The sequence below is a fragment of the Macaca nemestrina genome, chromosome 3 (genome assembly GCF_043159975.1).
Source record: "Macaca nemestrina isolate mMacNem1 chromosome 3, mMacNem.hap1, whole genome shotgun sequence".
Classification (NCBI taxonomy): Eukaryota; Metazoa; Chordata; class Mammalia; order Primates; family Cercopithecidae; genus Macaca; species Macaca nemestrina.
This window is the reverse complement of record NC_092127.1, coordinates 85,312,077-85,332,032: the sequence shown is the minus strand read 5'-3', so window position 1 is coordinate 85,332,032 and position 19,956 is coordinate 85,312,077. Positions and strand designations below refer to the sequence as shown.

Below are 19,956 nucleotides of genomic sequence, written 5' to 3'. Positions count from 1 at the left end.
CTTTTTAAAACTCTACGTCCCTCCCTTTCCCACCATACACTTCCTTACACCATGCACATTTATTTAACTGTATGCTTGGGAAGCTTACACCATGCACACTTATCTAACTGTATGCTTGGGAAGCTTATATCATGCACATTTATCTAACTGTATGCTTGTGAAGCTTACACCATGCACACTTATCTGTGTGCTTACTTGGGAGTTCCAGGGGCTAATCTTGAGACACACCAAGCATGGAGACCCAGTTGCAAAATTCTGAAGATTACTTCATGATAGTTAGTCAATAACCCAGCCATTGTTGAGATAATGCCAGCCTGTGTTCCAGGTGGACTGCAATTCAAGATAGCCACCGGAATAAGACACACAGACTTTGTACCCAGCACAACTCCCACATGCTTCCCATTCCAAGTTCCCTTTTTCAGCCCCTCTCCCCAACCTAAAGTTTGAAATGATTTCTTTAAGGCACTAGCCCTGGACATTTCCCTATGGATGACTCTAGATTAAGGTCACTTTCCTTCTGCTGCACTTCACCCTTGTTTACCAGCTTTATACATAGCAAGCAGCCAACCTTGCTTTTGATTATAATATATCAAAGAAGTTCATGTGTAATGAACTTGGTATTAAGATGTTTATGTAAAAAGGTGTTTAACATGTAAACACTAACCAGAAGAAAAGATTTGCTATATAAATACCATAAAAATTAGACTTTAAGGCATGTATTATTAAACATAGACAGGGACATTTGATAATGATGAAAGGGATCAATTCACAGGAAGACATAATCCTAGATTTGAACTTCTTACATATTTACATATAATTATTGATATCAACAATCAATCTGACTGTGGATTCTTTTTCAAATTCCAAATGTTTTCATTTATTATAATTTTATAGTATTTTCCTATCTCATTGGACAATTTTCTTCATTATTATTTTTTATTAGTAGTAAACATTTCTTGGTTAATCTCAGTAGCTTATAATCAGAAAACTTTTAGACAATAATTTAAGTTCTATGAAACTTCTACTATGGTTTTACTGGAATTACAGTGAAACTAAAAATAACTGGTATACTTTTACCATTTAATCTTTTCAGTATGTGTTTTCTATTTTCTAGTATGTTTGACCTTTGAACAACATGAGTTTGAACTGCACAGGTCCACTTATACATGGATTGTTTTCAGTAAAATTACACTGAGTATGTCTGTCTCTCCTGCCTCTCCTTCCACCTCCTCCACTTCTCCCTTTGCTACCTCTCAGACAGCAAGATCAATCCCCTTTCTTCCTCCTCCTTAGCCTTTTCAACAAGATGATGAAAATAAAGACCTGTATGATGACCCACTTTCACTTAATGAATCATGTATTTTCTCTTCCTTATGATTTTCTTAATAATATGTTCTTTTCTCTAGCTTGCTTTATCATAAGAATACAATATGTGTTGACTGTTTATATTATTGGTAAGGCTTCCAGTGAAGTAAATGGTAAAGTGTCATGGGGCTCAAAATTATATACAATTTATTTTACTGTGCAGGGCTCAATGCCCCTAAATCCTGCATTGCTCAAAGTCCACAGGATATAGATATGTCTGTCTCTCTCTCTCTCTCTCTGTGAGAGAGAACTATACTTCATATAGTTCTCACATATTATATCTGGAGATAAATATTGTTTATTATCTTAAGAAATACCGTATATTGTAGTTCGCCAAGAATTCTGTCAGGAATGGGTATTGAGTTATCACAAATTATTTCAGAATCCACTTAGATGATCCCATGCTTATTTTTTGAAATTTTGTGTTAATAGTTTTCATTATTTAGCCATCCACACTCTCTAGGTTACCTTTTCTAGTAGCTGTTTTCTTTCTCCCTTGTTTTCTTTTTTACTCTATTTAGAAACCTATATAATTATATCTCTGACAGAGGTATTTTCAGTAAGTTACAATGTTTGGTAAATAGAATGATCTATATCAATGAGCTAAATGGTGTGGAAGTCTGAGAAAAGAGTATCTATTGATTACCAAACTTAGGCAATTAGGCTGTGATTTTTTTTTACCTATAGGTAGTCTTTGCTTTGCAAAATGGTACTTGGAAATAAAAATGATCATATAAACTGAGACCGTGCAAAGTGATCTAAATAATTACTGGGAAAAAATATAATTTTCCTGTAATCTTTAAAATTTTTGTTAAAATATCAAAAACTCCCTTACTCTTAGTTATAAATACACAGAGAAATGAAAAACAGAAAAACATTTTTGTAGAATATAATTTTAAAACATTAGAAAAAATGAGAAAATGTTTCATTTCTCTGTAAAAAAAATGTATCACAAATAGTTTGAACAGAATTTGCCGCCTTCTTGCCATATAAAATTATGCAGAGCAAGCATCATTTCTATGCTTTGGCAAAGCATTCTCCTTTTTTCTAAATTTGAATTATCTTCCAACATTTTATCCTTTGCACTTTCAAAGTGGTGAACTATCTTGAAGAGTTTTTTTTTTTTTATGTGAAGATTTTTGCTGATGCCACTTCCTCTATGACAGCTTCACCCGTTTGTTACTACCAGTTTCTTCTTTTAGGTTGATAAGTTCACCTTGCATAATTCCCTCAGTCTGCAAATCTAGAATCTGAAGGGTGAAAGTATCAACATTCCCTCCATCAGTTATTCTTCCATAACTGCATTTACATTGGATTCAAATTTTACTTTCAGCATTATCACTTGTCAATTCTTTTAATTTCTTCACTCTACTTTCATCTTGCTGACCAGTCCCTCTTTCTTTAGCTATGATGATTATTATTATTGAGACAGGTTCTTGCTCGGTCACCCAGACTGGCATGCAGTGGTGCAGTCATAGTTCACTGTAACCTTACACCCCTGGTCTCAAGTGATCCTCCCATTTCTGCCTCCTAAAGCACTGGGATTACAGCAGTGAGCCACTGCTCCGGGCCTTGATGAGTCATTTTTAAAAATGGCATGTGAGTTTATCACTGGAAAGCACTTGGGCAATACAACTATGTGCTTTTCTGTTTGTGCATGAACTGAATGAACAGATCAGTAACCAATCGGTGACAGATTTTGAAAGAAGGAATGTGATTGCTCACTGATTATGATGTTAATCTGTTATTTGTAGAGTGGTTCATAGACTGAAAAGCTAGCAGTTAAGTTTGTCTTTTATGCAAACACTCACAGTTAATGTGTGAGTTAATATGACATGGTAACTGAAATGTGAGCTATGTTGTTGGGGGCACTTGTGTTATTTATTTATTTTGAGATGGAGTCTTGCTCTGCCACCCAGACTGGAGTGCAGTGGCACGATCTCAGCTCACTGCAAGCTCGCCTCCTGGGTTCACGCCATTCTCCTGCCTCAGCCTCCCAAGTAGCTGAGACTACAGGCGCCTGCCACCATGCCCGGCTAACTTTTGTATTTTTAGTAGAGACAAGGTTTCACCATGTTAGCCAAAATGGTCTTGGTCTCCTGGACCTTGTGATCCACCCACTTCGGCCTCCCAAAGTTCTGGGATTATAGGTGTGAGCCACTGTGCCCGGCCGGCACTTGTGTTATTTAACTAAACGTTGGTAGCTCAAATTTGTGTGCAGTGAGAAGTATATGTTTAAACTTGATAACTTTTAATACAAATAAGTATTTATTCTATCTTTAGTATAAGTATTCTATTTGTGAACTAAAATTTTAAAGCTAGTTATCTTTTTGTTTCAAAGGAGTCCTGTTTCACTCCTGCTCTTTCAAGGTTTCATCAGCAATTGCTCTGTGAATGGTGAACGGGGATTGCCAGTAACTTCCTATGTAGGAAAGATATTACATTCTGTTATTTTAAAAGATAATATTGAATTATACTACTATTGTTTGATTCTGAAATACTGCTGTCTTCAATATGAAACTAGATTGTGTAAACCTTTGTGGAAGATATATTTAACTTACAATTTTAACAAATAAAGCATTTTAAGCTAATGAAATCACAATTAGTAATTAAAGAAATTTGAATGTATTTTATATCATGTAGTTAGCTATTGGAAAAAAAACTTTTACATATGCATTTATTTTGAAGGTATAAAAGTCAATACACACTTTTAAAAATTTAATTCATTTATACACCTGGGATTTGGATTAATAGTACTTATACATTATAAATATTCAATTTCATAAGTGCCTAGCATCTTTTGTTTGATTTCCTCAAAATTGCTATTTATGCTCATTTGAAAAGTCTCAAATCTTTTTCTCCATTGATGGTTCACCTTAATTTGAAGGTGATCATTATCCATGAGATTATGTAGAGTATTTATATGATTTTTAAAATTTAATATTAGCAACACTGACAATGTATCAGAGGATATTTTCTTTCCTTTCTTTTCTTTTTTTTTTTTGTAAAATAAAGAACATTAAAAACACTTCTGGAACTGATGGACTTTATGTTAAGTGAAATAAGCCAGGCACAGAAAAGACAAATTTCATGTGTTCTTACTTATAAGTGAGAACTAAACATTTTTAATAATGAACTCATCTGGTCAAATGATGGTTACTAGAAGCTGAAAAACATAACAGTGTGACTATAGTTAGCAACAATCTATTGCATATTTTAAAATAAAATAAAAGATTGGAATTGAGATGTTCCTAACCAAATAAATGACAAAGAAATTGAGGTAATGAATACCCCAATTACCCTGACTTGATCATTGCACATTGTATGACTGTATAAAAAATCTCATGTACCCCCATAAATATGTATAATTATGTACCCATAAAATTAAAAATTAAAAATAAACAAAAACACTTTTACAACCTCTGTTTTTCTGTTCTAACACAATAAATACACTCTCCCTTGTTGTGTGTTCTCATAGTTATAATGCACTCTACTTATTATTCATTCATTTAGTTGATACACAAGTCAAGCCTTGTTTTCATGGAACTTCTAACACTATAGGGGAGAGAGGCAAAAGTATTACAGTAGTCCAATTACATAGCATTTTAGGAGGTGACACATGTTATAAAAATAAAGCAATTTTATATGATAGTCAGGGTCCAGAAGCAATATAGGTAATGAACAACATAGCTGTTTGGAGGAAGAATATTTCCTACAGAGTGCAAGGTCTTGAGGTGGAAACTTGCCTAGTATGCTGATAAAATGATGGAGAATGGTGATGGTGGAGCACAGTGGGGAAGTGGTAGTAATAGAAAAGATTACAGAGTAACAAAGGACCGGCTAGTCTAAATTCTTGTAAGTCAGTGTAAGGACTTCAGTTTCTACCCTGAGAGAGCTAAGGAGCTATTGAATGATTTTTAGAGGAGATATATTATAAGTCCATTGCTAATAGGTTCACTCTGGCTGTTGCATTGAGAACAAACTAAAGGGGAACAGGAGTAGGGGTAAGAAAACCAGTTAGGTGAGTATTGTAGTAATTTAGGTGAAAAATGATATTGGCTTTGACTAAGATGGCAGCAGTAGGAGTCTTAAGTGATTAGATTCAACATATAATTTGAAAGTAGACATGACTAGATTTGATGATGGATTGGATATGTATGAAAGATGAGATGAGCCAAGGATGTTTCCTGGAGTTTTGACCTGAGGCTCATATTTTGACCTCAGAAGACGGCAGTAGGAGTAAATTTTAGAGGAACATCAGGAACTCTGTTTTGGATGTGTAAATCTGAGATGACCCTCAGACACTCAGATGGAGATGTTGAGTAGGTTGTTGTATTAAAAATTCTGGATTACAGACAAGGGTTTTAAACTAGAGGTATTAAGTATTATATACAATTTCATGGAATTATGAGCCATATCTACTTTGTTTATTTCAGTGTGCCCCATACCTATACAACATCTAGTACTTACAAGGTACTTGAGAAATATCTGTTGAATGAGTGAATACACAAACAGTGAGTCACATGCTGTAAATGTTTTTAACCGCAGGTACTCCTGGATAAACAACAAAAAACACAACTCCTGATTGTAGTGTTTCCAGATTTCTGTGGTGTAAATACTTCTCCCACGACTTCAAGCTATCAAAGTAGTATCATCGAATACTACTTTGTATTCCAGTTGGGAAGAAATGTGCACAACTGGTTCCTTCTAGCTGGTTTAAACAGGCTCTAGAACACAACTGGGCCCACTGTTGCTTAGTGATATAATTATAGACATATTTTCCCTTACTTATAGGAGTGCATAACAGTTAATTTTAAACAGTCTTGATACTTGGATAGGTGTGAAGGAAAAACATCTTATAGATGATAATACAAGCTCAAAATAGTGAACTTAAGCAAATATTAAAATCCTGCATCACATAGCACACTAAACACTACAAACACTGTGCTAATTTATCCCCGTAGCCTCCCAGGCAGGCTTCTATTACTCCAAACAGGTGATGTCTCCTTATACAATTTTGGGGAATATTATTTTACTGCTTGCAACATATTATGATGTTACCAGGACTCTCTTGCCAGAACTGTCTTTACAATTTATGTCAGACATCAAATGTGTTTTTAAAATGTTGCTGTAAAACATTTACCTCAAAAGTATTTAAACAAAGTTTAATCAATTTGTCCTATTTTGGAGTCCAAATTGTTTTGCATGTATCTCAGAGTCATCATATTTTAAAGGTGTTCATTTTAATTAATATTGTTTTTAAAATTTATTGTGGTAAAATATATATAACATAAAGTTTGCCATTTTAACCATTTTAAGTGTACAGTTCAATGACAATAAGTACATTTACACTATTGTACAACCACACCACCACTCATCTCAGAACTTTAATAATTATTTGACGTTATTTTGTTTTGTGTAAAAAGAACAGCATTTCGTTGTAGATGATTAAAAAAAGAAAACTATACAAGAAAATAAAGTTACCGAAAGTCTCAACATTCAGAGAAAATTCAATCCATATCCACCTTATGGCATATATAAAATTATATCGGACTGTTAAATCCATGGTCTAAAAATTTCTCACGTGTTAAAAATCCTGCTGAGTCTAGAATTAGATTAAGAATCTGACTATGTCTAATGAAGTGGTGGAGCTGCAAACCCCAGTTGTCTATTCTACAGTATTTATTTAATATATCAATAAGGAAACCTTAATAAAAATGATTTATGCTCAGAGTGATGAGGCATAGGGAAGAACGTGTATGCATAATTTCTCATGTTGGACATTTGATTTAGAACTGAACCCTATGAAGAGAGAATTGCAAGTAGAAGATGAAGGAACTTTGGGTATTAAGAAATTGCTAATACATGGCCGGGCGTAGTGGCTCATGCCTGTAATCCCAGCACTTTGGGAGGCCGAGGCGGGCGGATCATGAGGTCAGGAGATCGAGACCATCCCCGCTAACACGGTGAAACCCTGTCTCTACTACAAAATTAAAAAAAAAAAAAATTAACCAGGTGTGGTAGCGGGCGCCTGTAGTCCCAGCTACTTGGGAGGCTGAGGCAGTAGAAGGGCGTGGATCCGGGAGGCGGAGCTTGCAGTGAGCCGAGATCGCGCCACTGCACTCCAGCCTGGGCAACACAGCGAGACTCTGTCTCAAAAAAAAAAAAAAAAAAAAAAAGGAAATTGGTAATACATTTAGCAAAATGTAGGGATGAGATATTTTTCTACATTCTATCTGGAATAAAACAAGCTTCACAAAAATGTCATGCTGAGGGCAAAGTTTGTAACCTGTGAATCTTGCAGATTTGGAAGCAATGTGTTAAAAACAGCAATATGGAAAAGGAGATGGTTTCCTATTCCAGTGAAATGGTCATACTCTTTATGGAAGTGTTGACATTGCTGTAAAAGTGCTGTACTAGTTTGTTTACACAAGGCTACAAAGATACTACCTGAGACTGGGTAATTTATAAACAAAGAAGGTTTAATTGACTCACAGTTCTGCATGGCCGGGGAGACCTCAGGAAACTTAGTCACAGCGGAAGAGAAAACAGGCACATCTTACATGGTTGCAGGTGAGACAGAGCAAGCAAGAGCAGGGAAAACTGTTTTATTAAATCATTAGATCGTATGAAAACTCACTCACTATCATAAAAACAGCATGGGAGAAACCAGCCCCATAATCCAATCACCTCATACCTCGTTCCTCTCTTGACACATGGGGATTATGGGGGTTACAATTCAAAATGAGATTTGGGTGGGGAAACAGAGCCAAACCATATCAAGTGCTAAAGAAGACTACTGATAAACTCTTATCATTATCCTCTGCCTGACTATCCTCACTAGGGACTCTGAAATAATTAGGACACTATAGCAAGAAATGGTTTATAAGTAAAAGTTATGAATCAAAGAAATTTAAATATTCATGTTAATGTTACCATATTTATACACAAGGGCACAGAGATTTGGGAGAATTGTGGTTATATTCAAATATGTAATTTTTTATTTCTACATAAAATTTCATTTTTGGATGCTCTGTATTTGTTAGATCATTTTCTTGGGAATTTTAGTTGTTTTCAGTTCTTGGCATTTTGGTTTGAAAACTATCTTTAAATATGAGTTTTTATTAAAAATCTATTATTATTTCCTAAAAATGAAATCCTGAGTAGAACAAATGACTCAAAGGATGTATGAATTGACAATTACCCTCCTAAGGGATTTTTACCAATTTATACCCAAATGTTAGGATAAACTATATAAAATAGTAATTGATAATTTTAAACTGTTAAAATTGCAATTTCATAAAAATATGTGTAAAAATGCCCATTTCATTGCATGCTTACCAATCTCTTATCATTTTGCTTACATAAAAAGTGGTATTTCATTGCCTTTTCATTCATTTGTTTACTTTTATAATTCTTTTATTAACCAATCCAGAGTGCATCCTTACTATGTTCAAACCAGTATGACAGGCATAAGAATGCAAAGGGGACTAAGAACATTGGGCCTGTCTTTATGGTACTTACAAGTCTCTTGGAGCAAATTATCAATCAAATAGTTTTAAAAAGAAACATAAAATTTATATTTCATAAATAAATATAAATATGAAAATGTTATGATTGTCATGTGCTATGAGAATCTATAAGGAATCAGCTAATTTATATTGGGAGGATCATGGAAGGGGTCTCTGTAAAAGTGACATTTGAACAGTTATCTAAAAGAGGAGTACGTTTAGCTAATGCGGAATTGGAAGAAGAGAATTTGAAGGAGAAGGAAAACTGTGTATTCAAAGCTTTTATGGCAAAAAGATAAGATCATACATTTACGAACTTGAAAGAGGATCTGAGTGGTTGAAACAGAGATTTAGGCCAGTTGAATTTTCTAATGAAATTGTACTGGATTAAGAATATTATTTTCTCATAAGTGCAATGGAAACATTGTAGGATTCTAAATAGGCGTGTGGAAAATATTTTCTCATGTATGTTTTGAAAACCTAATTCTGTGTTGCCATATGAACACATTAGGGTAGGTTAAGCCTGGATGTGGGGAGACCAATTAGGCTATTTTAGTAGACCAGAAAAGATATGAGGATGGCTTGGAGTAGGGAAGTGGGAGTAAAGGCAGAAAAAATGTAATAGATTTGTGAGTTATTTGAACTGGATGAATGCTTGCCCTTTTTATTGAAACACTGAAAGAGGAAAATATCTGGAGGTAAGATGATGGGTTTTGTGGAATTTAAAGGGCCTTTCAGACATCCAAGTAGAAATGTCAAGGAGGTTATTGAGTATACATGACCACACATCAAAGAAGTGTTACCAATGGAATTTTATATTTGTGAATTATTTGCTTCTTTGAGTTTTAAGCCAAATACATGACTTATCTATTAAAAAATGGAACTAAATTTTATAGAATAAAACAAATCTCTACATCCTGATGCCAAAGTATATCTAAGATCTATAATTTGTCAAATAAATGTTTAATAACAGCGTGTTAATTTATATGACAAAATAATGTTATATTGTTTTAATAATTACAGAAAATATATCTGTATGTGTATGTGTATATATATATATGCATATATATAATGTACTATACATGAGTGCATAGAGAGAGAAAGAAAGTATATATAATAAAAAGCCGGGGTAAGCATTGCAATGTGAATGTGACGGTCATAAGTTGGTGATATTTAGGGGGTAGGATAAATATGAGTAAGAGTTAAATTTAACTTTCTAATACTTATATATTTTTGTTTTTTCACTGTGAATGTGTGGCTTTTACAATGAATAAGAAAAAATATGTTTAAGTATGAGACTGGGAAGGAGGATGAATCAGGATCAGTGACTGGGGACTGAGATAAAATTGATTCCAAGAGCTTTTGCCATATATTACAACTTTAAGTTATCTGCTTCCCAAGCTATATCCAAATTTCAAATGAGAAAAAAAATACTTCAGTAGAAAATATGCTTTATCCTTTCTTGCAGTTTTATCCTTGTATCAAACCAGACCATCTGGAAACTTTGCTCAGATACATGTTTAGTACCTGAAAATGTCATTCACTGAGTTCTGCTTCAGTACCATGCCTTTGGCCAATTCGGTGGAATGCTAAATAAAAATCCACAGGAAACCTGCTTTTGCATTTATGACAGTGTGCTTGAGGATATTGTTTTCTTTTCACTCATACAAATAATTCCTTGAAACTCAAGTATCAGAAATTCTTTAGCACTTAAGGAATGTATATGTACTGTCTTTACAGACAATATAAAGCATATTAAAAATTTTATTTCCTTTTTTTGTATAATTATCAAGAGACTCAGAGACATATCTGAAGTTTAACTTTTATAAGAAATCAAGACTGTTTGACCAGAATGTCTACTTTACGAATTTACTCTGGCATGACTTCATATATATAACAACCTGGTCTTATTTTATATTTATGTATTTTTTCTCCAATCTTAATTTTTTATTCATTTATATTTGTCTGTTCATTGTATAGATTCTTATGTGTCTGTAATCCAGAAGAAAATCAATTAGACAGAAAAAAAAATGGGAGCTCTTCAATCACAGTGGAAAATAAAATGATTCTGAATGAGATTGCTTGGGGAAACAGGAAGTAAAGAAGAAGAAAAACAGGCCCAGAATTTAGCATAAAGGAACTTCTGCATTTAATCATTATGTACAGGCAGAGATTCAGAAATATAGCCATAGAAGAGAGGCTGAGGAGGAAGGATATCAGAAAAGTTGGAAGCCAAGAGTGAGACTTCCATGCAGTAGCCACCTGTGAGGAATATTGCTCATGGGTCAAAGAAGTCAAGGACTGAAATGTCCACTGGATTTCTCAGAGTGGCTCTTTGAATAGTGTTGGGAAAAGTAATGAGATTTGAGTGGCTTGAAGAGCAAATAGCACATAAGGAAATGAAAATATGGGATATAAGCAAATGATAGTTTCATGCTTGTTAGCCTTTTTTTTTTTTAAGTGGATTTTGTTTAGGTCTTTTGTTATTTTTACTCTGGGGATGTACTTTTACCTTAATAAATAAGAATATGTTACATATTAAGGATGTTTATGCCTGTTAAATATGCTGTAAATTTTTGTTTGACATACACTTTTCTGTTGTGGTTAATGTAACCTTGATATCAGCCGGAGTTCAGCTAGTTACAAAAGAACGACCTCTGATTACATATGATTCTGTGATAATCTTATTACCCATTCAATTAATATATATTTATTGCTTTCACTATTTGCTCACAATTTTATAAGATTTGGCATTATAATTTTAACTTAACTTTGACAACTCACTAGAGCAGTAATTTTAGTGGATGCAAATGGGATATTTTAAAATTCTTGAATGAGAATTACAAATTTTAGAAAAAGTCAAACAGTTATGATAAGTTTCCTGAAAGTTAATTTTACTATAGTTATAGTTAATATTTTATAAATAATTCAAAAATATGTAACAATTGATCTTAAGTTAAAAAGTTCATCATTTGAGATAACTAGTGATAGTGAGTCAAGTATAACTATAACACTAATAAAGAGTATTAACTGCATGGACAGTGACTTTTCCTAGGGTGCAGAGGAAGGATATTGCACTGGGAACTCAAATTAAAGACTGAAAAATTATTTTTTAAAGATTTAGCAAAGAGTTTATATCAATAATGTTGATAATGATGCAAAATTTACCACAATACATTTAGATAACCTGTTACTAGATTAAGGCCGCAGTACTTCTCATGACTGTATATTTGTATTTGTTCAGAATAAATTTCAAAAGCTCTTCCTAGGGGATCTTTGAGTACTTTGCATAAATTAGGTTTATGAAAAAGTGAGATAGAAGATTACCAAATAAATTAAAAACAACAAGGGGTAGCATAGAAGGCCAATTTGTATCTACTTGGCCATTACTATTCTTACGCAGTTTTCTTGAACACTCCTTTTTTGGTTTGTTTGTTTTTTAGACGGAGCCTCGCTCTGTCGCCCAGGCTGGAATGCAGTGGCGCCATCTCGGCTTGCTGCAAGCTCTGCCTCCCGGTGAACACTCCTTTTAATAATTATTCATGTAAGGTATGCCATTGGATTTCAATAACATCTTTTTTGCTATCTTTCTTAAAGCTTTTGAACAATTAGATAAAACAGTAATTACTCCTTGATATGGTTTAGATCTGTGTCCCCACTCAAATCTCATGTCCAGTTGTAATCCCCAATGTTGGAAGTGGGGCCTGGAGGGAGGTGATTGGATCATGGGTTGGATCCTTCATGAATGGTAAAGCACCATCCTCTTGGCGCTGTCTCCTGATAGAGTTCTTGTGGGATCTGGTTGTACAAATGTGTGTGGCACATTCCCCCTCTCACTCTTGGTCCTGTTCCTGCCTGCCATGTACGACTACTGCTCCTGCTTTGTCTTCTGCCATGATTGTAAGTTTCCTGAGGCCTCCCCAGAAGCAGAAGCCACTATGCTTCCTGTATAGCTGTCGGCCAATTAAACCTCTTTTCTTTATAAATTACCCAGTCTCAGGTATATCTTTATAGCAACGTGAGAACAGACTAACATATTCCCTTAAGGTTTACAAGAAACAGTGTATGTGATTTAAAAAAAAAATACTTAATTAAATACTCAGAAAAATACTGGATCATATGTGTTGAAATTTTCATTTCTATATGTTATAATAAAACTTCCTATAACTTCTAATCTAATCTCAAAGCATGTGCTTAGAAAATGAAAGAAAGTATGTAACTATTTTCTAATATGACCATACATCAAGTACTATATGCCATAAATGAATAGAAATCACAATATTTGTATTGTAATAACTGTTCTATTAATGATTTTCTAGCTTCTACTTTCTCAAGTAAAACATAGGATATATATATATATATATTTGTAAGTTATGTTATATATACAGGTAAGGTATACAGTTTAAACAAGTACTAAATTCTGATTTGATTAACGATAATGACTTTGTCTAATCAAACCCTGCAGTCATCACAACTTGTTAGGTGTCATAATAGTGTAGAGGTGAAGAGAATCACTGGCCCTGGAGCAAAGTGCAGTGATTTGAATCTTGGCTCTACCGCATAATCTTGGACAAGCTTATCATCTTTGAGGCAAGTGTTATATTTTAATGTTATTTTTCAAAATGGCAAATTGGGGAAGGATGGTGGAGAGAAAATCAACTCTTCACTGACAAATAATTTCATCTTGTAAGTGTATGTGTGTGTGTGTGTGTGTGTGTGTGTGTGTGTGTGTTGGAGGTATAGGGGTGAGGAGACAGATACTGGTAGTGGTAAAGTAGACTTCCAGGAAAGAAGGAAATGTGTATAACTGGAAGATGAATTGCTGGCTAATTAGGAAACAGTTTTGCAGGACTTTGTAGCAAATCAGAAGTTAATGTGCTTCAGAATAAGACCAGAACTGGTGATCTCACACTCAAATCTAGTAAACTTACTAATATTATTTAAATCGTGAAAACAGAAAGTAAGTAATTTTTCCAGTACAAAATGAGTGCTGAACGCTTCAAGGAAAACTCAATGCCTTTTATTATAACAATTGTGTGACCATTAGCTTAAGGTTCTCCATTTGTAAGGTACGGGTGTTCACTGAGGGAATATCTGTCATTCTTTTCAGGTCTAATATCTCTCAGAGCAATAAGAGGCTGCAACCATTTTGCTACAGCTGAACAAAAGCCATAAGTGCCCAAGTCAAAGTTGCAATTATTTTCAGGATCATGGGTCTTTTGATTTTAGGCAGAGGAACAAAGTGAACTGAATATATTTTCCATTTAGGGTAGGTTGATATAATTCAGTTTATATTAAGTGGGGATAGAAAACACTCAAAATTAATTAATTGAAGTTTTCACACTTCAATTGTAGTCTAAATTGGGAAATATATATTGTTCAGTATATTCTAAGCTAAATGAGGCAGTAAGTCCATGAAGAAGGCAGCATGATTCAGTGTCAACCTCAGAAAGGTTTTCTTTAACTTATAAAATATATCCTATAAAATGATTGAAAATATCACGTCATTCAGGTGTCAACCTCAGAAGGGTTTTCTTTAACCTATAAAATGACTGAGAACAGCACAGGGTCAGTTTTTACAGTTCATGTTTGATAAGACACCAATACAGAAAGATTGGTAAACTATTGGACTGGCAAACTATTGAGAGTTTTAATAATTGTTATATTTTGTATACTTTTTGATTTTAAAAACTATTTTAAACCAGCTTTTCTCTATTTCTGTATTTTTTGTCAACTGCTCAAATAAGAATGTTCTTTTAAATAATAGTTTTAAAAGAGATTTTCAGTACAAGAACTGAGTATGCTTCAGATTTTATAGCATATTGTATACTCTAAATTTAAGTTTTAATGATTAATGTTTTACATAAAGAAATAGTAAAGATTAACAGTATTCATTAATTCAAACCAATGACTGTAATAAGATAGCACTAAATGATTATTTAAAATAACTCCAAGACCATCCCATAAATGTTGGCAGGAAGAAATTGGAAAGAGAAAAATATAACCTTTTTTTTCCCCTTCACAATTGAAATACAGATTTCACATGCACTTACATTTTCTTCAAAGTTTATATTGCATCATTAACCTTCCAAGAAGATTGTAAGAATTTTATAACATTATATGCTAATACCTCTCCCCCAATCAAAACATCAAAAAATACTATAAGAAATAAAAAGAAAACAAACAAACAAACAAAGCAAAACAAGCAAGGAAGCTGCTCAAACAAAAGGAACACTTATTTCTATTTTGGTGTAATAAGATTAGAGGCAATTTCACTTATTTCCCAACTGGAGTCTGATTTTTTTTCATTCTTTGCACTCCTATACATACTAGAAATGAAGGGGTGCATATGTGTGGATAATCAGAGATAAACGAGAAAGGGAAGATTGACAATTTTAGAGGCTTTTTAAAACGTGTGATTTTGTGTTTATTCTAGTTAGTGGCTACTAACCTCTACTCCTTCAATTTAATCCTTTGGGCCTGGCACAAGAAAATATTTTCTAGAGATATATGTTACTAATACCTCAGTCCTCAGTATTTCAAAATAGTAAACACAGAGGATGAACTTAGATGAACTTATGGAGATAACCTGTTTTTTTTTCTTATTTTTTAAATTATAATGGCAGCTGAAATGTCATAAGAATTAATATCTATCTCCATTTTATTTTGATATAGGTTTGTTAATGTTTGAAAATAATCTTTGCATGAATAAGAGCATTGAGACTTCAAGTTAAAGTGAGATCACCCTCATGTATCCTCCATGCAATTGCCTTTCACAAAGCTGAGACTGAAATCAACTGCTGTGGTTCATTTTCACCACATAGTTGAATTAATGTGCAGCTAGCCTTCAGTAACAGGTAGGGATTCACCATTGTGTTTCCACAAATACCTATACTTCATAATGTTCAATATGAGAAGGCAAGTGCACACAGTTTTTAAAAATTTGGTTACACACTTGCAGACACAGGGTTTACTCAGTTCATAGCCTGTGCAGATTACTGGAAATCAAATCTAATCTGAGATGTGGTGGAAAATGCTAGTTTACAGTAGATTTTGGGGAGTGTGTGTGGCCTTTGCTAGTTCTCGGTGATTGGGAGACCAAACCAGTGCTGGCCTTGGGGCAAGACTAGGGAAAAGGGAAGGATGAGGATGAGGAACAGACAGAAGTAGGAAGGATGGAGAGGCGACTCATTTACCATTTCTCTGCCCAGAATAGTGACTGACAGAGAGAAGGAAGGCCAAAAAGTGCACTTTACAGATGACATAAATTTTGTTCAAAAGTCATTTGAGAAAGTTTGCTGGTACTTAAAGTTTTCGGGCTAAGTTTGCTCTACTTGGAATGGCATTTTAACCTCTCCCTCATTCACCTTCTTCAGTCCCTCTAGATATCCTTAGTAAGGCTCAATGATTTAGGGCTTGAGTGTCGGAAGCCACGGAAGCAGAAACTTGTTCAGTCACTCGAGGGCTACAAATGGGTTAGTGACCTCCTTTCAGCAAAAATTCTTAGTCTCTTTACTTTTGTAGACCCCGTTACGTTACCATTTCCTTTGTAATCTTATCCCACCACCCAACTCTTTTCTTTCCCTTCTCCCTCTTTCCTCTCTGTCTGTCCTCTCCTCACCTGTCCACCGCAATGGCGGTCATGGAGTAGATGCTGGCGAAGACAGCTGTGATAGGAAAGAAGTTCTGGAAGCGGCAGTAGTTGGCGCCAAAGTACCACTCGCTATGAAGCGCGTAGATGAAATTGACCAACGTGTTGAAGGCGGCCATGGAGGCGTCGGAGAAAGCCAGGTTCACAAGGAAGTAGTTGGTGACAGTCCTCATGCGCTTGTGGGCCAGGATGATCCAGATGACGATGAGATTTCCAAAAACTGCCACTGCCACCACCACACCATACGCCAGGGACCAGAGCGCGATGCGCCAGGACGGCTGCACGAACTGGTTGGTGAGGTTGGCCCGGGGCTGGGAGGGCGCGGGGGAAGCCACAGGCAGTCCCAGCGCGGAGGGGGAGGAGGAGAGGTTGCCAGTTTGGTCCAGCAGTTGCAGCCACCCAGTCTCAACTGTCCCCGTGGCAGCCCCGGCAGCTAGCGAGGCAGTCAGGTTCACCGCGTCTGCACCCACGCCTCCACCCCCGTCTATCCAGGTTTCTGCTGCTGGGAGAGTGGCCATCGCCACGGATCTGCAGTCACGGACCTTCCCACTCACCCACGAGCAGCTCAAGACAAGACTCCTCTGAAGTTCTTCTCTGCCTCCTGGTCACTTTGGTGCCGGGATGTTCAGATAAGACTGGAAGCTGAAAGATACTGCAATCCCTGCTGGTTAGAGGATGCAGTAGGTGCTAGGGGGCAAGAGTCGCACTTTCTCAAAGGAACTTGCGGCTCTGGCAGGCAGAAAGGATGAGATCCTCCCGAGATTAAGGGTTATCGCGTCACACCACAACTAGCGAGGGCGCCAGCTGCCCGGCACAGACGGGAGAACTGAGCATCCTGAGCTGCAGGCGCGCTTTATACTCTCATGGAGTCCCACGCTTCGGTGACGTTGTGGGGTCCGCGGAGCTGACTATCCCCTTCGCTGGCTGTGATTGCACTCCCTCCCTCCATCCCGCCCTTTGCATTTCATTCATTCGCTACAAGCAGCTGGAGCTTGGCAAGCTGACCCGCGCAGGGGAGGGCTGCACTCCCTCAGCTGTAATCAAAATCTTTCCAAGATTGTTTTGCCTTCTTTTAACTTCAGGATATTTTGCTGAGGTCCCTGTTCTCAAACACATATTGAGGGCTGTTCCTTCCTGCACAAATTAACCATTCACCCATGAGGCAAGGGCAAGATCCTGCTGATTTTTCGGAGAGTGTGCATGAGTGTAGACTGCTGCAGGCTGTGGGCACAGTCAGCCGCAAACGTTTTTAGGTGTCCCTGAGTTTTGAATTTCATTCAACTTTCTGCTCTGGTGTTCATATTCTCTCATCTCAGATCCCTTTTCATCTCGCTCCCACTTTCCATATCCACCCATTTTCCCTCTTCCTGTATCTCTATCACTAGAAATCCGTCCCTTTGACCCCGTTCCCAGCAGGCAGTTGGAGACTCCGGATTCTCCTGGAGGATTCTGCTCAGGTTGGAATGTCATAGCACACTGAGGGTAAATCGCCAATCCCAAGGAGTACATTTTCTTGAAACACGACAACGAGACAGATCTCTACATTTCCCTGGGTTGAACGTATCCAATAAGCACTGTGAATACACGCTCTTGGTTACAGGATTCTGAACATATGGTGCCTTAGTTTTCAGGGCTTGACCATGAGGATACACTGATGAGAATACCGTAACTGAATAAATACCTGGGTTTTCCCAGAAGACGGGCAGGACCTGATTTCTGAACTTTGCTTGAGAATAAGTAGCTAAAGTGCTCGGTAGAGTGCAAGCTGGAAGGACATAGTCTGTCCTTTGACCAATCTCAGGAAATTTATCAAGAGGTTGCAGAGTCGAAACTCCTTTTTTAGCATCCTGGGTGCTTGTGTATAAATTTAGGGTTAAACATACATTTAGCAACCTACTGAATATACTTAAACTGTTTGAACCTCTCTCTTGTCATTTAAAAATGAGTTTTTAAAGAAATCTCACTTACAGTATAATTACAGGATAGTTTCTACAGGCTTCCCTCAACAACAGCAGGCCAGAGGAAACCCCCTTCCCTCTAGTTTTCATTGTGTATTACATCTAAACATGTTTAGGTGAAAGGGATTTGATCAACAAGTTTAACAAGAGAAGGTAACTTGTGATTTGTACATTTTCTGCTTTTTTCTTTTCTTTTCTTTTCTTTTTTTTTTTTTCCTAGTTCTGTCACCCAGGCTGGAATGCAGTGGTGTATTCAAGGCTCACTGCAGCCTTCAACTCCTGGCTCAAGCGATCCTTCCCCTCCTCAGCTTCCTGAGTAGCTAGGTATCTAGGACTACAGGCATGTGCCACCAGTGCCACCACACCCAGCTAATTTAAATTTTTTGTTGTTGTTGTTGTGACATGGTCTCGCTATATTGCTTAGCCTGGTCTCCAACTCCTGGCCTTAAGGAATCTTCCCAGCTCAGCCTCCCAAAGGGCTGGACCTCCAAAAATGCTGGGATTACAGGCATGAGCCACTGTACCTGGCCTTTCTGCATTCTTTAGTTTTCTAGTTTAAAATATACTCTTCAAAGAACCTGCTGTGATGATTGGACAACTGGACTTAAGGTGCCTAGTGATGAATAGGGTTTTCCTTCTTACAGTTATTATGACTAAGTGTCTAGTGTATAAAAATAATTTTAAGCAACCTGATAGTTATTATCACAGCCTCGACACAATCCTGCTTCAAAATAAATGCATGCTGACTGTGATAATTATCAAATGTTATTTCCCTTTTCTTCTGAGAGGCCTGTGAAAATATGTGATAAATCACAGGCAAAGTCAATAAGATTAGCACTTTCTGCTTACTAATTCCAGTTGTTTAACCATTTTCTTTTGAAAGATTACTTCATTGTTCTAATTCATCATCTAGAAATTACTTGAGTTACAAATGAAAGCCTCTTCCTTTCCCAATGCAATTAAAAACACATTAAAAAATATATCTCTATGACACACCTGCTTACTCAAGATTACAAAATAGGTTATGTGGTGATTTGGTAATTAAGCATGTTTTGATCAGATTTTTAAAGTTGAAAAATTACTTAGTTGTGTAGAAATACACTCATTTTACTGTTGCTTTCCTTATAATACTTACAACTAAGATTTTAATTTTTCAGTTTTGCCTTCATTGGGTTTGTACAAAGTAAAGGGGATATTACAAGAAAAAAAAGGATAATGATGGAATTAGAAATAGATTTAATGAAAGAAGTTTAAAAATTTATTCCTTTCAGAGGAAGGGAGGGATTCAGGGCATGGCTTTCCTTCTCAGTCTGCCTTACCTATGGAGAATCTTCCTTGACCCCAAGAGGGATCAGTGATAATTCATTGTCTATCATTTCTTAGCTATGTATTAGTATACTTCTTTCCAGGTGCTATGCCAGGTACTGGGAGCATAGCAATGAAGCAGTTATATATGAATTCTATTCTCATG

At 36.0% G+C, this 19,956-nt stretch overlaps 1 protein-coding gene across 1 annotated transcript in view; it reads right to left on the bottom strand.

Annotated features, from left to right (window-relative positions):
- LOC105486322 (tachykinin receptor 3) overlaps nucleotides 1–17,078 on the bottom strand; it is a 113,478-nt gene extending 96,400 nt beyond the window's left edge. The window contains exon 1 of the mRNA XM_011749149.3: nucleotides 16,498–17,078. Within this exon, the coding sequence (XP_011747451.2) occupies nucleotides 16,498–17,045 (548 nt within the window). The 5' untranslated portion in view covers nucleotides 17,046–17,078. The remainder of the gene's footprint in view (nucleotides 1–16,497) is intronic.
- Nucleotides 17,079–19,956: the final 2,878 nt, after the last annotated feature.